Source organism: Nelumbo lutea, chromosome 4 (genome assembly GCF_056320005.1).
Source record: "Nelumbo lutea isolate HS-2025 chromosome 4, American lotus-T2T, whole genome shotgun sequence".
NCBI classification, from domain to species: Eukaryota; Viridiplantae; Streptophyta; class Magnoliopsida; order Proteales; family Nelumbonaceae; genus Nelumbo; species Nelumbo lutea.
The window spans coordinates 95,595,859-95,616,022 of NC_142687.1; the positions used below are offsets into that span (position 1 = coordinate 95,595,859).

A 20,164-nucleotide genomic window follows, 5' to 3' on the forward strand; every position below is an offset into this window, starting at 1 on the left:
TGGCCACTGGGGCATACCCCAGCTTTGATAAATAGGGTAGAACCCCTAATTAATACTGCACAAGTATCCCTCTCACACAGTCACTGAGTGATGGCTCTATGAACGCGCTCTCACTGAGTCAGTCATGAGCCCCTAATTGGCTTGAAGAATTCAGGTAAATAAAGAATTTATCAATTTTTATCCAATGGATAATAAACACGTGGGGGTATATTCCATGGGAGCGCTTCCATTGGAACATCCTATCTTTTGAAAAGACAAAAACACCACCAGCACCATATCACTTTTACTTTACATTGTTCTGAAGAATAGGGATCTCTTTTGTCCTCTTCATTTGGATGTTCACCCAGCTCAGCGCCCTAACTTTAGTACCATTTCATTTCAATTGTCAGTAAATGGAAGTGTATTTCTTCTGCTTCTACACAACTTTGGCAGCTCAGATCGGCCCAAAATATGTCCACTCCCTTTTTCCACATTAGCCCAAAAATGTGTCTAAGTAGCCGTTTGAACGACTTCTTGCTTTGTCTTTCAGTGAATAAGCAATTAATGACTGAATGACATTTTGGGTTTTCTTGGGTTGATTACTAAACCCTCAAAAAAATTTTATATCAACAAGTCAATCAGTTCAGTTACTTCAGTCATTGACGAAAGGTTCCCATATTAGCTTTTTGGTTTGTGTGGTGCCCAATGGCCCTCTGCCACGTTGAAGAGTCACTGTTTCCACCCTAATTCATCTCTGTTTTTTTTTTTTTTCCTTTTCCCCCAAGCTACTTATATGTTAAAATTTTCAAAATACAGCTGTTATTTCCAAAAGTAATAGAATATAAGCAAGGGGCTGATGTGGACAAGAAAACTATAGATGGGCCTGTTGGTCTGCCATTTCATCCACAGCTTCAGAAGAGAATGCATAAGTACATCTCAGCTGAAAGTGATCATGGTAATTCTGTTTCATTTGGGTACAACTGGAGAGTAATTCAAAATTCAAAACAATACCTAGACCCGAGAAAGTTCTCCTCAGAACCAATTTAGATAACAAGACCATCAACATTTCCTTTTCCTTCTCTCACTATAAATGGGTGGGTTTTCAAATTCAAAGAAATAAATAGTAACCTCTCTCTCTCTCTCTCACACACACACACAAATACTTGAGAGTTGAGAATGGATGGATTTTGAATTCAAAGAAAATTAATAGTAATGTTTAGAATGAATAGGTGGGAGAGGGGAGGAAAGACCATAAAGGGTGAATTAGGGAGCATTGAAAGGGGAGAAGATTCTCGTAGAAAGAGAGTGTCGTCCTATACTAATGATTATATCTCTTTTCTCCTTTTACAAAGACATGAGTGAGGTGAAGCATACCATACGAATGAAAAAGCTTTCCCTACCAAAAGAAATGAAAAGAGAGGAGGTGGGATGGGAGTTTCAAATGTAACCCCAAATCCCTCAAACCCGCCCCTAGTTGGTGAGCAGTCGGTATTACTAAACCCCGCCGACAGGAAACTGTCCCTCAGCCAAATGAATAATAATGTAAAAAGAAAACCCATATATAATACTCTATTTCATCTACTATAATCACTTGGCAAAAGTGAGTTGCATTTGATTTCTTACCTTTTAGAACAATACCCATTTGGTGATTTTTTCTCCACCTTTTTACTGTTTCAAGGTGGGTGGGTGAATCTAAAATCCATCTATAGAGAGAGAGAGAGAGAGAGAGTTTCAAATTGCTTTTAATGGTTCTTATGATAAGAGGAAATGATGGACATGTTTTCATGAACATAACTACTGGGGTTTGTAGTGAAAGATGTAATGTTTAGTAAGGGAGATTTCCAAAATTAGAAGTACTCCTCACCGGGGGAATGGGATGATGGCCAGCCATTCTACCCAAATGATATGTTGGCCTAGAATGCAATTTCTATTTATCAACTAAATATCCTTTTTCTTTTCATTCATTCTCATACTTCTTCCAGGGATCATAAGAACCATGTTTGGGATGGATTTTTAAGTCTGAAAATCACATACCCACTTGCATGCCTGCCAGAACTCGACATTCATGCTGAAAAATGAAAAACAGCATATCACCATTTCTGTTCAAAAACATGTGCTTGTCAATCATAGTAATAGTAATAAATGTGATAATATAATAAAATCAAAATCTCACTTGGAAGGATGTCATCATACAGACCAGATATAATAAAGGCAAATAAATCTGCAACATGTCTACATGTAAATATGCATTTTTAAGTAAAGGTGGAAGATGGAAAGAACCACCAACAGCACCATCAAGACCTGCTAAATCATATTTCAACCCTCATTGCTGTGGAGTCTGCAAAATCAGTTCAGGTTTGTTGTGGAATCACCATCAGGCAGCTTACCTGCTTCCTCATGCCGACAACCTTCCATGCTTTGGGTCGTCAAACTTTTAGCAATCATGATGAGTGCCATTGATGACTCTGCAAACTCCATTTTTAACCTTGAGATCAAAAGTGAAAAAAAGAGAAACCACGGTTGAGTAACAAGCTTTGGAATGTTTTGAAGGACAAGTCACCCAGAGATGATGGGATAAAAGGGGATCCCAAGCCTTCACTTTGATCACGACAATCAAAGCAGCATGATATAGACATCCTCTGTCTTCATAATGGGGTTCTCTTCATCAATGCAGATCCCAGGAATGCAACAGTGCACAGTACTTCAGTTACAATGATACAGCTCGAGGTTGACCATGACTTAATGACCAAATCAAGTTTGCCATCTACACAACCAGATTAAGCACCACAGGTGAATAGATCACTTCAGTTTGCAACTTCAAAATCATAACCATTCTGCCATCCTTTCACAATTTTTGTTATTCAAGCTGACTCAAAAATTCCTATAAAGCAACATCTCTTAAGATGGATTCTCCATTTGACCATTATCTTTGCCACTTGCCTCTGTCATAAAAAACTTGATATGTAACTAGACATTCTTCTTTCATCCTGATCATCATTTCTACAATCTGGACCATAGTTCACTGAGGATCTATTTTTCTATCCGATTCCGGTTTTAATATTATATCACAATATAGAAGCTGATAGAATCCCAACTGCTAAGCAGATAAAATTATTAAAAAAAAAAAACAAAATGAAAAGAGGACTTGGAAAAAAAATGTTCTTCATAATGCAATAAAATTGAAATATCTTAATTGGGAATAGTTGTAACTATATTTTAATTGCAGCTTGGGCTTTGGTTCTGAAGCTAGCTACTAATGGACATATATCTAAGCATAGTTAGATGATCTTCCATGGCCAGCATGAACCCTTCCTAGTGAGGAATCTGACCATATGGTGAAGATATAGTATAGTCCATGCAAATGTTGATGAGTGGTATTGGTCATAGATGCCGAAACTGAATATGAGAGCCATCATCTTTTGTTTCAGTTAGAAGGCAGGGCTCTATTTGCAGGAATGCAAACAAAAAGAATAAATATATGCATACTTTGGGTATGCTGAAGCACTATAGAGATTATTAGCTCTGCCTATTATATAAACAACAGTGTGGTTATTTCAATAGTAAGATCACTTTTGCAGTGATTGCACACTTCATAGAGGGATGACAAATGTGCACCAGATCAACTTCAACACAGTAGAAATGTACAATAAATATCTTAATCCAGTTTGGGATCAACTCCTTGAGACCTAAAAAGTAAAAGCTATTTTGGGTAGAACTTTTCTGTTAATCATTAAGAAACATGGAAAATAGCACGACTAAATTTTGATAACAGAACAAAATAATCTCTGTGAGCTTTAAGTGTGCGTGATAAAGGATTTCTGGAAAGCCTCAAGTCTGAAAACTGTCACCAATTGAATGAATCACTTCAGCACAAGTTACCCATAGATGTTGGAATAACAGTGTGGAAGTTTCAATCTTGCCATCTGTCTTAGTTCTGCAATAAAATTATTGGTCAACCCAAGCTCCATTCTCAACAAAATGTTATCGAGCACTTAAGAGGTTGTTGATGAATTCATTTATGTTGCTAAAGACTTGAACCCTCTCCTCATAGCAGGTACATCACAAGCTCCAGAAATAAATGATCAAAGAAGAGTATCACTTTTCTTTTACAGCTTGCTACCTAAAGAAAATGGAAACATTTGATACATAATGAAAGGAATAAAAAGTAATGCATAACATCAATGAGATCATTGGTCAGTTCGCTACTCAGGTTATTAAACACTTAAAACCAATAAGAAAGAATTATGATGTTACACCAGAATTTCTGAAATGAATACCAGAAGAGGTAAAAAAAGATGACCTCCTTCATTAATATTATTTATCTCAAATAACTCTAGGAAAAAAAATGTTACAACATTCTTCCTGTTCTGTTCATTAATTGTCTTATCATTATAAACAAGAAGAGTTTCTTTTGCTGCAAACCCAGTAACCCCAAAATCATGCTCAGGCAGGAGATGGTTGATCAGTCGATTCCAAAGGTCTCTAATACATCATTCAATCCTCTCTCATGGTCCCTCCCTCCCCTGCCCTACTGCCTCAAAATCTTCTATTAGATGAGAGTAAGTAAACAAAGACAAAGACGAGTAGTGGAAAGAATTCAATAAATCCTACAATTTCAGAATTCTACAAGGGTGAAAAAAATGTTACACTGAGGATGCATCAACAAAGACCTCATTTAGTGCGTCATCCTCTCCATTTATGGCAAACAGCTCTGTGTCCTTGTCTTCCTCACTGGAGAAATCCCGCCGCTCAAGCTTGGCATGGGCTGCAATGAATATCATCTTCTGTGCTCTGTCCATGCCGGCGCTCGAGTGCCCATGAGTGCACACCCACCTCAAGAATGACCAATTGCATTTGAACCCACATGAGGTTGCATGGAGGAATATCAGCCTCACTGCCACCTTCCCTAAAGACTTAAATTCACTCAGGCATGTCTCCCACACTAGTCTACTACTCTGAGGGTTTGCAATTTTCATCTTTCCTGTCAAGGGGTCTCGCTGTTTCACCTGAACAGCCTTTGCATAGAGCGGGTCAAGCCCCTCTGACCTCCACTTCATGAGCTCCATCAATGCAATATGTGCCTCCTCCCTAGACACCAGCCTGGTAATGAGTTTGTCAACATCCTTCTCCTGCTCGGGTGTCAAGCACTTGAAAGGTGGGAGGTACTTGCCGCTCGTGTCTTTCATCAAATAAAGAGGGTCAAGTATGAATGCTGCTGACCAAGCTGGGTGGTAGTTCTTCTTGAACCTCTTCTCAATTACCTTCTCCACAGGTCCCTCTGCAATGTTGAACTTGGCACACCATTCCTTCACTTTTGTCCTTAGCTCCTCCCAGAGTGGGAGGCATTGTCCAACCAGCGGTCTGTCTGCCTCAATCTCCTGAGCCATCCCCCTAATCAGCTTCACTAGAGAGTGAACAGCCTCCAATTCACTCCAAAACCCCACAACATCCCGTATCATCTCTGCAACCTCCCTTGCAACAGGATCCTCTACGCATACCATCTTATAAGATTCATCTAACACAACCAATTGGAGTGCCCGAGCAGAGTTCACAATGTCCTCTAACATTGCATACACAAGTGCAAAGTTATTACTGTTCTCACCCTCAGCCGGTGGCACCCGGAGCAGCCCGGCATGATCAAGCTCCTGCATTTGGTACTTGTGGAATGTATTCCTGACCTGGGACTTAGTATTTACAAAATTTGCGAGCTTCAAGCAATTCTCAGTAACAGTCTTGAAGAGCGGAAGCTCCTTACTGAAGTCCTTGATCAAACTAATGAACCCCTGAAGCTGGCAAGACAGATTAACCATCCAATGGTTCTGGTTCTCTAAATTTCTCAATGCCTTCCCCTTGAACTTGTCGGCAACAATCCCCACGCAGCGTTGCACGACACTCCCACATATGCCCGTGATCGTCTCCCAGAGGATCTCCTCTGCGTACTTGGACGGAACAGGCCCGCTCGTGAACAACGCCTTTTGGAATACACTCGTCCCATTGGGGAGGTTCACTGTCAAATTCACCAAGCTTTCTCCACCAACACTGTTGAAACTCTTCGGCTTCCACCCATCCGAGGCTACCTGAAAAAACATGGCATCCCTAATTCTCGCTTCGGACTCAGTCTTGGCTTCTTCAAACCTGGCGTCGAGCCTGGAACCGGAAAACTCTCGGCGGGAAACCGGGGGCAAGCCTACCTGGTTAAGGAAAGCCCGGAACTTGGGATGCTCAAGGCTTGAGAAGGAGACAGCACCGCAGGACTCATAGAGCCAATCTGCGAGGAGGCTGAAAGCGGAGTCAATCTGGTTCTTGCTGAGCATGGGGCCGGGGGACGCCTTGGGACTCTTGAGCTTCTTCACGCTGTCTTCGAGCATGGCGAGAGCACCCAAGTCCTCCTTCCCGCCCGACAGCATCAAATGTGGATGTTGTGGCGGAGGCAAAGCCGCAGTAGCACTGGAAGTGGCGACGGCCGTTGGGGAAGAGTAGCCGAGGTCGGAACAGAAGCGGGTGGGATCGACCATGGCAAGTGGTGATATCTGATACGAGGAAGAGGGACCAGCGCCGCCACCCCCGCCAGAAGACGAAGCACTGCGCTTGCGGTGGTTGGGGTGGTGGTGGTGAGGGTGCGAAGAAGGTGAAGGGATGGGGGAGATGGGAGAAGGTGAAACAGAGGAGATGGGTTTGGGTACAGAATTGAAATTGGGGCAAGTCCCTCTCTTGAGGTGCTCGGAAGCAGTGCGAGATGGGTTGGAAGCTGAGAAAACAGCATCGCAGAGGGAACACCTGAGCTTGACCGCTTTGGGGAGTCCGGTGTCAGAATTATGAACCAGTATGGGTTCCAGGTGAGCCCAGTACCAAGCCCCTTTGCCCTTTATGGCTTTAGTCCTCACAGTCACCAATCCTTCATACCGCTTGTGGACCGCCTTTGCCGTCAGGTCATCAGCCGACACCGGCACCGACGAGTCCATCGTTGTATTATTCGTAGTGGCAGCCATTGTTTGTACTTGGAAGCAGGACCGTCACTTGATATGTGAAGAAGACAAAAGTAAATGAATACTAACAGTAATAAATAAAGAAGAGGACACTGGCTAGGAGTAGGGACGGCTAATCTTCTTCCTCCACCGTCGTCATCGTCGTTGCAAGTCAGAACAACAGTGGCATCATCAGCTCGACGGCTCTTTCCTTGCATTTAGCCGGAAAAAGCCGCCGCCGGTAGCTGGAATTCATTTCTACGCCGGTCTTCCATGCTGGAAACCGGCGATCGGGGGCCGGGGGTAAGTAAAGCTGATATCCTTTGGCTACTTCTGCTGCTTGTTTTATTGGTGGATCTTTTAGCTGTTGTTGTGTGGAGTTGTTTAGCTGTAGCAGCTGCAGCTATTGAGGAAGAAGAGAGGAGAAAGAAAAGAGGCAGGAGAAAAAGGGAACTTGGAAAGAGAAGCACTTGGGAAACAGAGAGAAAAAATGGAACTCTCTCTCATGTTTCTCTTATTTCTCTCGCGCTCTCATGTTTTTCTTCTCTCTCTCTCCTTCTTATTAGTCACTTTGCTCTCTTGGTCTCTCTTCAAGCCCAACCCACCACTCTTCTATTTCATGTTTCTTTTTCTTTTCTCCCTCACAATTTTATTTTGTTCTCCTTTTTTTTCCCTTGTTGTTCATGTGGGCTATTTCAACACTGACAAAGAGCAGAGAGGACCATCTTGGAATTTAATACATATTCATTTAATTATTTATTATACATCTATTTTTCTTCCACTGTTTAGACATGGTTGACCAACAAATACAAGTGAATGCCTTGAAAGGTTTATCAAATATTTGTGCAATCAAGTCATGGAGGCCCTCTATAGAATCAATAGCAACTATCTCACACATGAGACAAGGGAGAGAGAGCCAGAGAGGAGAGAGAATGTGGTCCCCACAGCTGCCCCCCTGAGAGGCTGAGACCCTTTTATGAACTGAACTTATAGAGCTGTTTTCCTTGGACAAGGACTAGTTTCTGGGCTTGCAATTGAATAGAATTTGTACAACATGGTCCCCTTGAACACTCAAAACATACGCTCCAATACAAGCAGACAAGCATGCAAACTTGAGCAGGTCTAGGGTTGTAACCTTTTCTGATTCAAGTGCAATTACACAAGACTTCTCCCCCAGAATTTTGATATCTATCTTAGGGCACAAATTAACAGATACAAATAATAATAATAATAATAATAATAATAATAATAATAATAATAATAATAATAATAGACATCATCTCAACTTTGTAGTTTGATTCATTGAGGAAAAAAACATTATTATTATTATTATTATTATTATTATTAAAAGTTTAATTTCATAAGCTTAATCAGCAGCTAATTATGGTCCTTTTTCTTACCACAAAATGTAGGTTTTAAATGAGAATATGATGAGCAGAGACATGTGACCTGTCCTTCACCCTCCAAACTCTGCAAATATTGAATCTGCATAGGAGAAAAAGGACGCTACCCTTCTACTCTCACTGCACATTGACACAAATTCTTTGTACATGCACGGACGAGAAGGTCACAAATAACAATTAGAGATGGTCATGGTGGTTCCATGTGTTCCCCACTGATTGCAACTTGTTTTACTCCCTAGTTCCAAAGAAATTGGTCAAAGATAATCTATCTATTTTTCAATTTATTTATCTGAATCACAATTCACAACACAGAGAGAGAGAGAGATTTAAGTCGTCTCCTTGAAGACTTTTGGGTATTTTTTTTAGGGTTTTCTTAGTTTCTTAGAAGTCATTTTTAAAAGGGCTTGTCCCTTATTGTTCTCTATATGTTCCATTTTAATGTAATAAATTTCTAACCTCCCCATGGCATGACAATAAGAAAACCATTAGTTTAGGATTCTCACACCGCAATATATCTACATGCATATAAGATAAAACAAAAAAAATCAAATAAAAATAATAATCAATTGTCTTACCAGAAAGCATTTCCAAATCAATCAATTTTTTTAGAGTGCCATACGCTTCCAGAAATTCCTTTTGTCATTATGTTCTCTTTTAGAAATTCATCTTTCAAAAACATGAAAAGGAAATCGCATTCAATTCTAGCTCATCCCTAATCATCTTATCAATGATCCCAGCACTGAGAAAATGTAGAGTGGATCTGAGGAAATGCTGAGAATATCTCAGCCACATGGAGTACTTGAAATTTGAAAGCATCAGCACTCCTAACCCGAACTGGAGACCCTTTTTCTTCTTCTTTTCGTTTCCCTCCTTTTCATAGGAGAAACTGTTTCTTCTTCCAAAAAACCCCAACAATTGATTTCTTCCTTGGTATTTTACAACAAATTTCAAACAGTGAATTTGAGCCATGGAAAGACAGATTGCTTTTGGGCTCAGATCTAAAAGTCAGAGATTATTCAACTATGCTGTTCATACCCTTTGAAAGGTGTCCATAATTGCTTTATCAAATGTGCCTTTCAATTGGAGACATTCGAATGGAATTTTCAACTTTGTTGAAGCATAAACTAATTTCAAATAATGGCATTTTAGGATTGTAGACTAATTTCTACTTTCATTGTCAATTCATTATCTTAAATGATGGATTTATGCATTAAAAATTTAAGGATTTCTCATTCCTTGTATATCTCAGTCTCATTACTTACAAAATTGGGAAGAAATATTAAGGGTCTGTTTGGTTCATGGGAATAGGGGTCTGGAATCAGTAGGGATGGCAATTTATACCCTACCTTGTAGATAGCCATCCCGATGGGGTGTTTTTTTTTCTTGAAGGGCGGATATGGGTTTTGGGATTCTACAACCCTTACGGGTACATGGTACAATATTAGGATAAATCCAACCCTCTCTAACCCGCATATTGTTGGAAAGCATATAAATAGGAAAATTTAATAATATTTTGAATTTATTTGAAGGATAATTGATAGTTTATGCGTTTTTTACACGCCTTAATCAAATAATTGGAAAATTTGTTGTTTGTGTGTTATTTTACCTATTTATTGCTTATATAACAAGAAATAATAGGAAATTCAATGTGGGTTCTAAATCCAATCCACCCCTACCCTCGAATGTGGGGAGGATTGTGTTAGGGATTGATGTTGCGAGATCTAACACTCCTTGCTGGAAAACAGTTCGGATGCCTCTTCCGTTGACCTAGGTGAGTCTCTACTAGGTCGACGAAGGTAGGTTGCCTCTTCCATTGACCTAGTCTTGTTGAGATCTTATGCCGTTAGGTTGGTGGAGGTAGGTCGCCAACTGGGTTTTTATCAGGTTGGCGGAGCTAGGTCGCCAACTGGGTCTCTATCAAGTCGGCAGAGGTGTAGGCAGGTTGACCACCACGTCATGCTGGTTGCTACCTGCCTCAATTTAGTCAGTGAGACCTCGATTGGAGGTCTCCCTTCGTGCTGAGGTCTCAAGCTCGGTCCTAAGGTGGCTGCCCCGATCCTGATGAGGTATCTATAGGTCGACTATGGAGAGGTGGTGGCGAAGCACCCTCAAGGTGTACGAGGCGCATTTGACATGGTTCCAAGTAGGTCTCTGTCATTTTGGCTAAGGCAAGTCATCACTTACATAGTGCTAGGGTGTCATGCGATGATTCTAGAATCACCACATGATGCGTTGTCACTAGAGGGCCAAATCTACCCTCATTAGGGGTGATTTTGCATTTTCTTGTGCGGGGAGGGTTTAGATTCTCAAAAATCCAACCCCACTATGGGTTTTGGGGCAGGTATGGGTTGGGAGGTTTAGGGAGGCAGATAGGGTTTAGAATTTACAAAACCTTCCTCGAACCCACCTTGTTGCCCCACCCCTAGGAATTGGAATGGCCCATTCCAATTCCAACTGTTTGGTTGGACAGAATTGAAATCCCATTTGCATCCATTGTAGAATGACATTCTTCCATTGGAATTCTAATTTTAATTCTTGTATGAACCAAACAGATGACAGGAATAGACCATTCTAATTCTGATTCCAAAGGATTTTGAATACAACTCTAAATGCCATCCAGCTGCGAACCAAACAGTCTTTAAGAAGAAATTTGAACCCTTGATACCGTTTGGGTGATGGACACAACTTTGAAGGGGAGTAACTGAAAAAGATTTGGGGTGTATTTTGGAATCCCCATATCCTAAGTGAGGCAGTCATTTGGGGGTCCATCTATTGGAGGGATTTAAATCTTTAGAGAGGTCAGTCATTTGGGAATCACTTTCTTAGGCAGAATCCAAGAAACTACGGTTTTTTTTAATGATTTCCATTTCTGCACCATGATCCAAACACATTGAATTGGAGATTTTTTTAATGTTTCGAATGCTAGAAAACTGTCCTTGGCTACTGAGAAAGGGGGTTCAAACAGATTATCATCAATGTGTCCACCCAAAAGCAAAAAAAAAAAAAAAAAAAAAAAAAAAAAATCCACTAAAGCATCCAATGAAAACTTTAAACCAGAGAGCTAAGCTAGAACCTTTTCATTTGGAAATCGTACATTGAGGACAACTCACATTTCTAATTTACCCAATAGAGCCAAACAGTCTTAACCAGCATAGTAGTTGGACCGGACCGGACTGGACTGGATGGTTAGACCATTCAAAAACGGGTCAATGGTCTGAATAGTTAAACCATTGGACTGTAAAACCCCTGAATCACAAGGATACAAACTACAAAGGGTTGACATCTGATCAGGCAATTGGACCAACCTTCCCAGTGGCCCAAACGGTCTCCTATATCCTTGTCATGAGAAGCAAGTTTCTCTTTATTAATCAATTTCACCCAATTAGCAAAGTTTTCTGATAGTTTTCTTTCTCAAACAAAATGGCCAAGGCACTGGTGATAGTAGATGGGTCCTGTCAACCATTCGGCCAGAAGTGAGATGGGATTCAGTCCTCACAAAATTTGTCCTTACACTATCCAATCCTCACATTACTTACAGTTGTGTATTTAGAACATCTCCATATTTTATTTTTATCATTCATAAGGAAATGTTTCCAATGCAGGGCCACAAAGGTTATAAAGACTGATGTGAGGACAAATTTTGTGAGGACTGAATCTGGATTCGCCATAAGCTGCCTGACTCACAAGATCACATGAGTTTCTTAATAGGACTGCAAATGGTGTCCATTTGTCTGAATTCAGATTCATATTGGGTTAAGATGTTCTGAACCCGATCAATCTAGAAATGTTAAATTGTAAATCTTTTAAGAATCACAAATTCTTTTATTTAGAAGTTATTTTGAAATTATTTTATTCATGGTGTGCAATATTTAAATAATTTTTAATGGATTCTATCAATAATATATAATATTCCAATTGTTTTTAATTTAATTTATTAAGCATATTCAATACCTGAATCCCATCCGAATTTGATCAAAATTCATAGATAAGGGTTAACATAAATTGGATTTTTCTTGAACCATTTGAACTTGACTCGAGAAATGTTCAATTAGATCGAACTAATTTGAACTCGGCTCGGCTCGGCTCGAATTTACCCATATTTGATAATATTCAATTTCATCTTTAAACATTAACAAATCAATATTTGATAATACAGAGTCTTCTTGTCCGGGCTGGGATCAGACAATTTTCATCCAAATATGCAATCCAAACGGGACCAAAATGAGATTAACCCGAGGAATGTCCATTAGCAGCTAATCAACTCCCACTCACAAATAAGGGAAAAAGAAATCCGATGGCAGGAATGGTTCGACCGGGTGGTCTCGGTTCATGGTTCTGTGAGGGTAGACCGTAGACGCAGAGCATGGAGGTGGGACCCCTTTAAGCTGCCACGTGTACGGCAAAGTGTGTAGAGGACGAAAATTTCACAGTGATGCAGCTACTATTATTTCCCGGCAAAAAGAAAAGGTAAAGATGGAATAGGAAAGTGCTTTAAAGTCTAGGAAATTATGAGAAAGATAGTTGTACGATTTTCTCCTTTTTAAAGTAAACCAGAAATCCGAATAAAATAAAATAAAAACCCAAACCAAAACAAAGTGGAAGGAAAGTGAGAGAAAGCCCAGGCCCATCTATGGAAACTATCTCTATCTCTTGTTTTCTTCCATCCATTAGAACTTAGAAGATTCTAGCGATCTGGGTTTCCAAAGTCTCCGTTGATGTTGGTGGGCTGGAACCTGCAAGCCTGGAATTTTAATTCCTTGAAAGAGATTTCTTGGGCCTCTGGAGTCTGGACTCATCCTGATCGAGATCTCTTGGGCCAAAGGTCAAACTTGGCTGAATTGATTGAGACCACCTCATTCATAATATCAGGCTTATCTGCTTCCTCACAGGAAAAAAAAACTCTATAATACCGGAAAGATATGATACCTAAAAAGCATTCACCAGTCAAATCCTTAAATTCTAAATCAAACCGAGTTGATTGGTTACTATTTTTATGATATCCGTTGATTCGTAATAAGTCTTTTCGGTATTTTCACAAAAATGTTTACATTTCACTGATTGTAATAATAATATTTTAAATTAATTTTTCTTTTATTTTTTATTATTAAAATTTCAAGTTTCGTCATCATCATCATGAACAATCAAGGCCCACCCTTTCCATCAATTTGCAGATCCAGGGCCCAGGGGCCCAATTAGCTAACGGTTGACATCGAAAAACATGGAAAAGCAAAAGGCAACATCGGAAGGCTGGCTTGCTTACATCTAAAATATTAAAAAAGCTCCGTACAATTCCACTGGCCACCTGATTAGGGGTGCAATTCGGGTTGGGCCAAGTTAAAATTTTACACTGTTTCGGGTTCGGAATAATTCAAATTTTACAAAATCTCAACCCAAACCCGCCCAAATTCCACCCCTACACCTGAACGTATTGCAGTTGTAGGTTTTAATATTACAAATGACCATGGTTCTGCCCAGCGGGTTAATTATATATATCAGTGTGCTTTTTCTTTCAGTAAATGTGTAGCATGAACACAAAGGCCTGTTCGTTTTTATTTATCTAGGGAATTACATTTATCCAGGCAAGTGCTTTTCAGGTAATATTTATTTGAATAAGTGAAGTTTTAACGTTCTTGTGTGATACAAATTACCTCGGTAAAGAGAAAGGCGGGAAGGAGAGAGCGTTATCAGTGAGGAAGTTGCTTATTCACCTTATAAAAGAGTATCAATTGTCTAGGTAACCGATAATCTCCAATATCTTCGATTACTATAGGACCCAATATAACAGCAAATGAACACAGTGATTGTGGTCAATTTACTGGTTGACCAACTTATGTACCTGCTAAATACCAACAAATAAATGGGGCAAAATATATAAATCATGATTTATGATAATGAGAATTTGGCAAAAGGTTTTAATACCGATTGTCAATTTAGGGTTATGAAAAAGATATGATATTTGAAAAACAACTGACCAATAAATTGAAATCATAAACGTGATAAGGAATCAAATGTTATTTATCAAAATTCATGGATGGGTTATGATCAAGGAAGATTTGGCCCGACCTCTGTATTATGTGATACGTGGCAGAAACAACAGCTCGACAAAAGGGGCCAAGCCTAGGCGGGAACAAGGGGACACGAGCGGACTGAACTCCCTACCGGGGGCCCGAATTCACCCTTTGTTACAGCTCGGGATACATTTCGCCGAACTGACCCACTTTGTAACAGCTCAGGATACACTTCGCCGAACTGACCCACTTTGTAACAGCTCGGGATACACTTCACCGAATTGACCCACTTTGTAACAGCTCGGGATACACTTCGCCGAACTGACCCACTTTGTAACAGCTCGGGATACACTTCACCGAACTGACCCACCTTGTAACAGCTCGGGATACACTTCGCCGAACTGACCCACTTTGTAACAGCTCAGGATACATCTCGCCGAACTGACCTGCCCTGTAGATACCTCCGAGCTCAAGACCGCCTCGCTCAGCACTTCGCATCACCTGGCACCAAAACCAAACAAGTCGTACAATGCCTGACACTAAGGAAGTTCGTGCCCGAGGGCGCCGCGCCTGACTGACTTGGGATCTGACGTTTGGCGGCAGCACTCTAAACGACCACCTGCCACCGCCACTGATACCGCCATCTCTAGTTAGATAGACGGTTAGGCAGTGACGGTTCTGTCTCAACAGAAAGGACGACGACCGAATTGACAAGCACAAGGGTAATCATACCTGACCTGACAAGGGCCTCGGGATGAGTGCACGAAGTGATTATAAGAGCCCCCTGCCCCCCGACAACAGAGGTATGCAAACTTTGCGCTATCTGGTATTACCTTGCTTTTGAAGGATTCTAACTTGAGCTTCGGAGCCTCTACACCGGGTTCCCCCCGGAGCTTCCCCATCTCCTCCGTTTCAGGTTCCCTACTACCCCGTTCGGAAGCAAGGCCACGAACAGCTAAGACCGACCAGATCGCACTCCATCAGGTTCTGATTGGTCAAAACTCTTTCCATATCATATCTTTTTCGTATGATAGATTTTCCCATCAATTTGATATAACCCTCCTCCTTTTATCTAGACTTGTAAAACGGTACCCAGCAATGTAACACAAAAGGTCACATATTTATGAGCCATATTTTTTTTTCTTTATTTTTTAGAATGGGAATATAAGCATAAAATTAAATTTAATTTTTTAATTGTATAAAAACTGATGGTGACTTTATTAGTATGTTATTTGACTGGTTGTAGCGGAGAGTTGTCCTACAAATAAAAAGAAAATAAAAACATGAAATTTTTTAAATTTCCTTTGGGCATGGAAACGATGAAATGGCAGTTGTGAAATTTTTTTTCAAAAATTTCGTACTTTTTTATATATATTAATATATAATTTATCTTTGATGCATGCTACTTCATAATATTTTTGTTATATTTATATATTTTAATAATTTAGGTATTCATTTTTTATTATCACTTTATCTTTTATTGATAATTTTGATGTATATTATATGAGTGCATTTCTACTAGTGGGATATTTCAACAAGAAGGACGAACGACAAAGAAATGATTTAGGTGAAGATGTTTGGGGTACAAAATGGTCCCACATGTTCCACTTCATCTCTGTCCTTTATTAATCGTATAAATTTGAATCTTATATCCTCTTTTCACATTGCCAAAATAAATACATCTCTTTGTGCCAATTTACTATTCTCTTTCTGCAACGTGAGTGCTTTTGTTTTAATTTGTTTTTGGAATCGTCACATCAGAAAAATAAAAACAAAAGCATGTTTTTCATCTCTGTTTTTGTTTTCAAAGAAAAAAACAAGGTGATTTTATTTCAAAAAACAATTCATATTTTTGAAATCAACAAAATTATTATTTTCAAAATAAAAAACAATTTTTTTAGTACAAAAATTATATGATTCATGAAGTATGATGATAAATAATCAGATGAAAACGTGTTTTTAATTAAAATCAGATTCAAGAATATGTTTTTCAAACCAGATGGTTTTGATTTATTTTTGAACCGGCAGCAAGAAAAACAATATGCGTTGTAGATTGACCCCTAAAACTTTAAACAACCGTTGCTGTTGGATCCCAAATAACAATTCACCTTCTAGCTTGTAATAACAGATTAATTACTACAAAAATACAAGATCACATCTCCTCCCCCACAAGGGGCTATGCCCCACAGCACATTCCCGCTGTGTATTGGGAATATCTCCCTATGATGACATAATCAATTCTGATACTATCATCGAGAAATGTTCCCAATATATGGCAGAAATGTGCTGTGGGGCGGCCCCTTGTGGGGTGGGGATGTGAACTTCAAAAATACAGTATGAGTTTGTATTTACACAATTGAAGGGCACATTCCTATTGAGGATTCAGCTATGGAACCCACCAATAGGTGACCAAGAGGCCAGATCAGCTACCCACAGGACGTACAACCCCCTCAATTACAACATACTGGACTGGATGACCATCAATGTGGCCACCCACATGAATAAAATGTGGAGGGCTCATATGGGTTGAAGGACTAAAGAGATAGTGGCCGCTGCAGAGAGTCCACTACTTGATGGCTCAGATTGGCCTCAGTCCTCACTAAGGATGTCAATGGACCGGTTTTGGGTTCAAGTCTGTCCAAATCAAAATCAATTTAGATGGATTACTAAGATATATTGAAGTGGACCAGTCCAGGCTTATTGGTCCGAAGTATTTATTAGATTGAATTAGACCTGATCCATCTACAATAGATTTATATTGGATTAGGTTGAATCTACCAATATTCGGTCCATTAAGAATAATGTTTCCAAAACTGGACCGGAAAAATTAGGAACCGATCACCTAATTAGTTATGTTTAACCCCAAAATCGCTTTTTAGCAAAAAACTGTTGATTTGGTCAACAAACCACTGACCCATGCGATCGGATCATTGAATCGTTTAACCTAGAAATGGTTTCAGCCATTTTTTAGATTTTTATTTTTCGTTAATTTTTTTGTCATAACAGACTGTCCATTCGGACTAAACGATAGGATCGTTCGACCCAAAAACCAGAAAATTTCCTGTCCGATCCAATTTTAAAAACCTTAATTAAAAATACATGTGGCAATGGATCAGGTTTATCATTCAGGAGCTGCGGCCAAGTGATGGTGAAGTTTGGAATTCAATTGGGCAAAGTTCAGTGATCGGAGATGGCTAATTTTAGGTAGTAGAAATGCTCCTTTGAAAAGGATATTTGAATACACTAATGATGACTTCAATATGATCCTAAATGAAGTCTCAGCTGTTACTATAGGGATGTCAGTGGGTCGGTCGGATTAAGTGCTAAACCCGCATTGGCCCGTCCTATTTGGTTAGTGTTGTGTCAGCTTTAATTTTGGGTTGAGGTGGGCTTCTACCAAATCTGACCTCGACCTGCTGCATCATAATTAGGGCTGTTCACGGGTCGGGTTGGGTCGGTTTATTGGGGTTTTTTCAACTGACTCGACCTGGTCGGGTTACCTGAACTTGAAACCGAAACCAATACAGTGTTAAGCAAAACCGATCTAGTCGGTTTGAGTCGGGTTGAGTCAGTTTGGGTCGGTTTCGGTTCTAAATTCAACCATGCTTGACAGAAACTCAACTGCAATATATATGTGGGGATTGTGGCATCACAGTATGTGAGGTAGTGAACGTGGGAAAAGCCTTGTTTTTGATAAACAGGATATACCTCTAGTCTACAGTTTGGACTTTGGAGAGGAGAAGAAGAGCAAAACCCATATATAATAATAATGCCTATTATAGAGGTATATATGTTATATATCTTTTCAGTAATTAAGTTTTATCTCCAAAACCACCAATCTATCCCTTTGATTATATATTCATTTTGAAGTTTAATTGTCTTAATTGAGATTTGGGTGAATTCTGTAGGGAGAATTCATGATAATTAATTACAATCATTAATCTTGCCAATGTAATAGATTTGAAGATGGATAATTAGTTATGGGGGCTTAATTAATTTAAACTTCATAAAGGGACAATTAGTCGGTTCGATTCGGATCGATTTTGGTTTTTACACAAGAATACTAAAACCGACCTAAACAATCTGTTTATGATGTTTTACAACCCGAAACCGACCCGTGCTAAAGATAACCCGATCGACTCAAGTTGGGTCGGTCCGGGTTGGTCGGTTTGGTCGGGTTGGGCCTTATGAACAGCCCTAACCATAATTGTGACATTAAAAACATGTGTTTATATAGCCTTAACGAGGATATGCATACCAATGCTTTAAAAACTGACTCGAAATCAGAACCATTTTGGCCACGGGTTTCTATGTCTCCGGTTCAACCGTCCAATTTAAATAAATGGCCCATTGTGACGAAAAAAAATAAAAACAATTAAACTAGAAAGGCCAAAATTTGTTGAACAGGTCGAATGGATCGACTGTTCAACTGCCCAGATCAATGGGTTGTTGGCCAATTTAATAGTTTTTGGTCAGGGATCGGGTTTGGGGTAAAATGGAACCAATTGCCTGGTTGGTTCCCAGGCCAAATGGTCCAACCGTCCATTCAACGGAAATTCAAAAACATTGATGTATATTGCATATTTGTGTTTTCAACCAGTTGTTGACTTGGTTGGTTGAACCATTCAAGCTGTCACCTAATCAAGGTTTTAGGTATGGTTTGTATGAAATCCGTCCAAGCTGAGCAATTGAGTGATTGTTCCATTCTACCCAAGTGGTTGAAGTTGAACTGTTGGTCCATTTGACTAGGTCATTGGGTCATGGGTTGCACACTTGATGCATGTGTAAACTTCCAAAGGCTATAACTTTGAGCTTGGATGTCCGATTGGATTTTTTTGGGCCTCAAATTGCAATTTTAGCGTTTTTTATAAATAAAATATAAATATCTGAATTTAAAAATATAAATTGTATATGAAATAATATTTATATACATATATTATATATAAAAAATTATATATTATTATTGATAAAGTACATGTTTATATTACTTACATACATAGCATGATCTGACCTATTTGACCTAAATGGTTAAACTGGTGACCTAGAGACAAAAAACCAGATCAGTGTTTTACAACATTGCTAAGTACCAGTGTAAGAAGATGTGTTATGCACACATGAAAGCAAGTATTAATCATATGGATATATTGGTATTTGGATTCAATTTTTATGACTTGCATGGAATTCAGGCAAAATATTTGCTTTATATAATTGAGAAGAGATAGGACCAGGTCAGGTTTGGCATCACATTTTTGTTTAATGGGATCAGATTAAGTGGGTATTTGTGCACACCTGTTTATTCATGCTCTTCTATATATATCAAGAATAGCAAAACGTGACTTCGGTTTTGTGCACACCTATCGTTTGGGATAGTTATTTTTTAAAGCTTTCTCAAACGGTTAAACGTTTTTCACTGCTATGATGATGTGGTGCCTAGTGGCTCCTAGTTGTCATAAACAGTTGTAATTATTACCTTTCTTGGTTTTACAAACATTGAATAAAAAAAAACATAAACGGAACCAAGAGCATACTAGATTTTAAAGATTGGAACTTACACTGAACCCAACCCATTGGCATCCCGTGTAACATTTGTTTTTTTAAAAAACATAATAAATCTATGAAAACACTTGCAACAATATTTTACTTTAAAAAGTATAAATCTTGAAGCCAATCCAAATGCAACCTTATTCTTGTGTGAATCCTTACAAACAGAAGAAAAAAACATAATAATTCAAATGCATTACTATGATTACTTTACTTTTTCTTATGAATATATATATTGTTTGTCTTGCATAGAGAAAATAGAGGTCTA

General features: G+C 39.2%; 1 protein-coding gene across 1 annotated transcript; it reads right to left on the bottom strand.

The window, feature by feature from the left end:
- Positions 1-4,240: 4,240 nt before the first annotated feature.
- On the bottom strand, positions 4,241-7,583 carry LOC148861981 (uncharacterized). Its single transcript, XM_088982313.1, has one exon. The coding sequence runs from the start codon at positions 6,966-6,968 to the stop codon at positions 4,623-4,625; it is 2,346 nt and encodes a 781-aa protein (XP_088838439.1). The 5' UTR covers positions 6,969-7,583; the 3' UTR covers positions 4,241-4,622.
- Between the last annotated feature and the right edge of the window lie 12,581 nt (positions 7,584-20,164).

Coding starts and splice junctions, on each gene's coding strand:
- LOC148861981 (XM_088982313.1), bottom strand. CDS start 6,968: ATGGCTGCCACTACGAATAATACAACGATGGACTCGTCGGTGCCGGTG.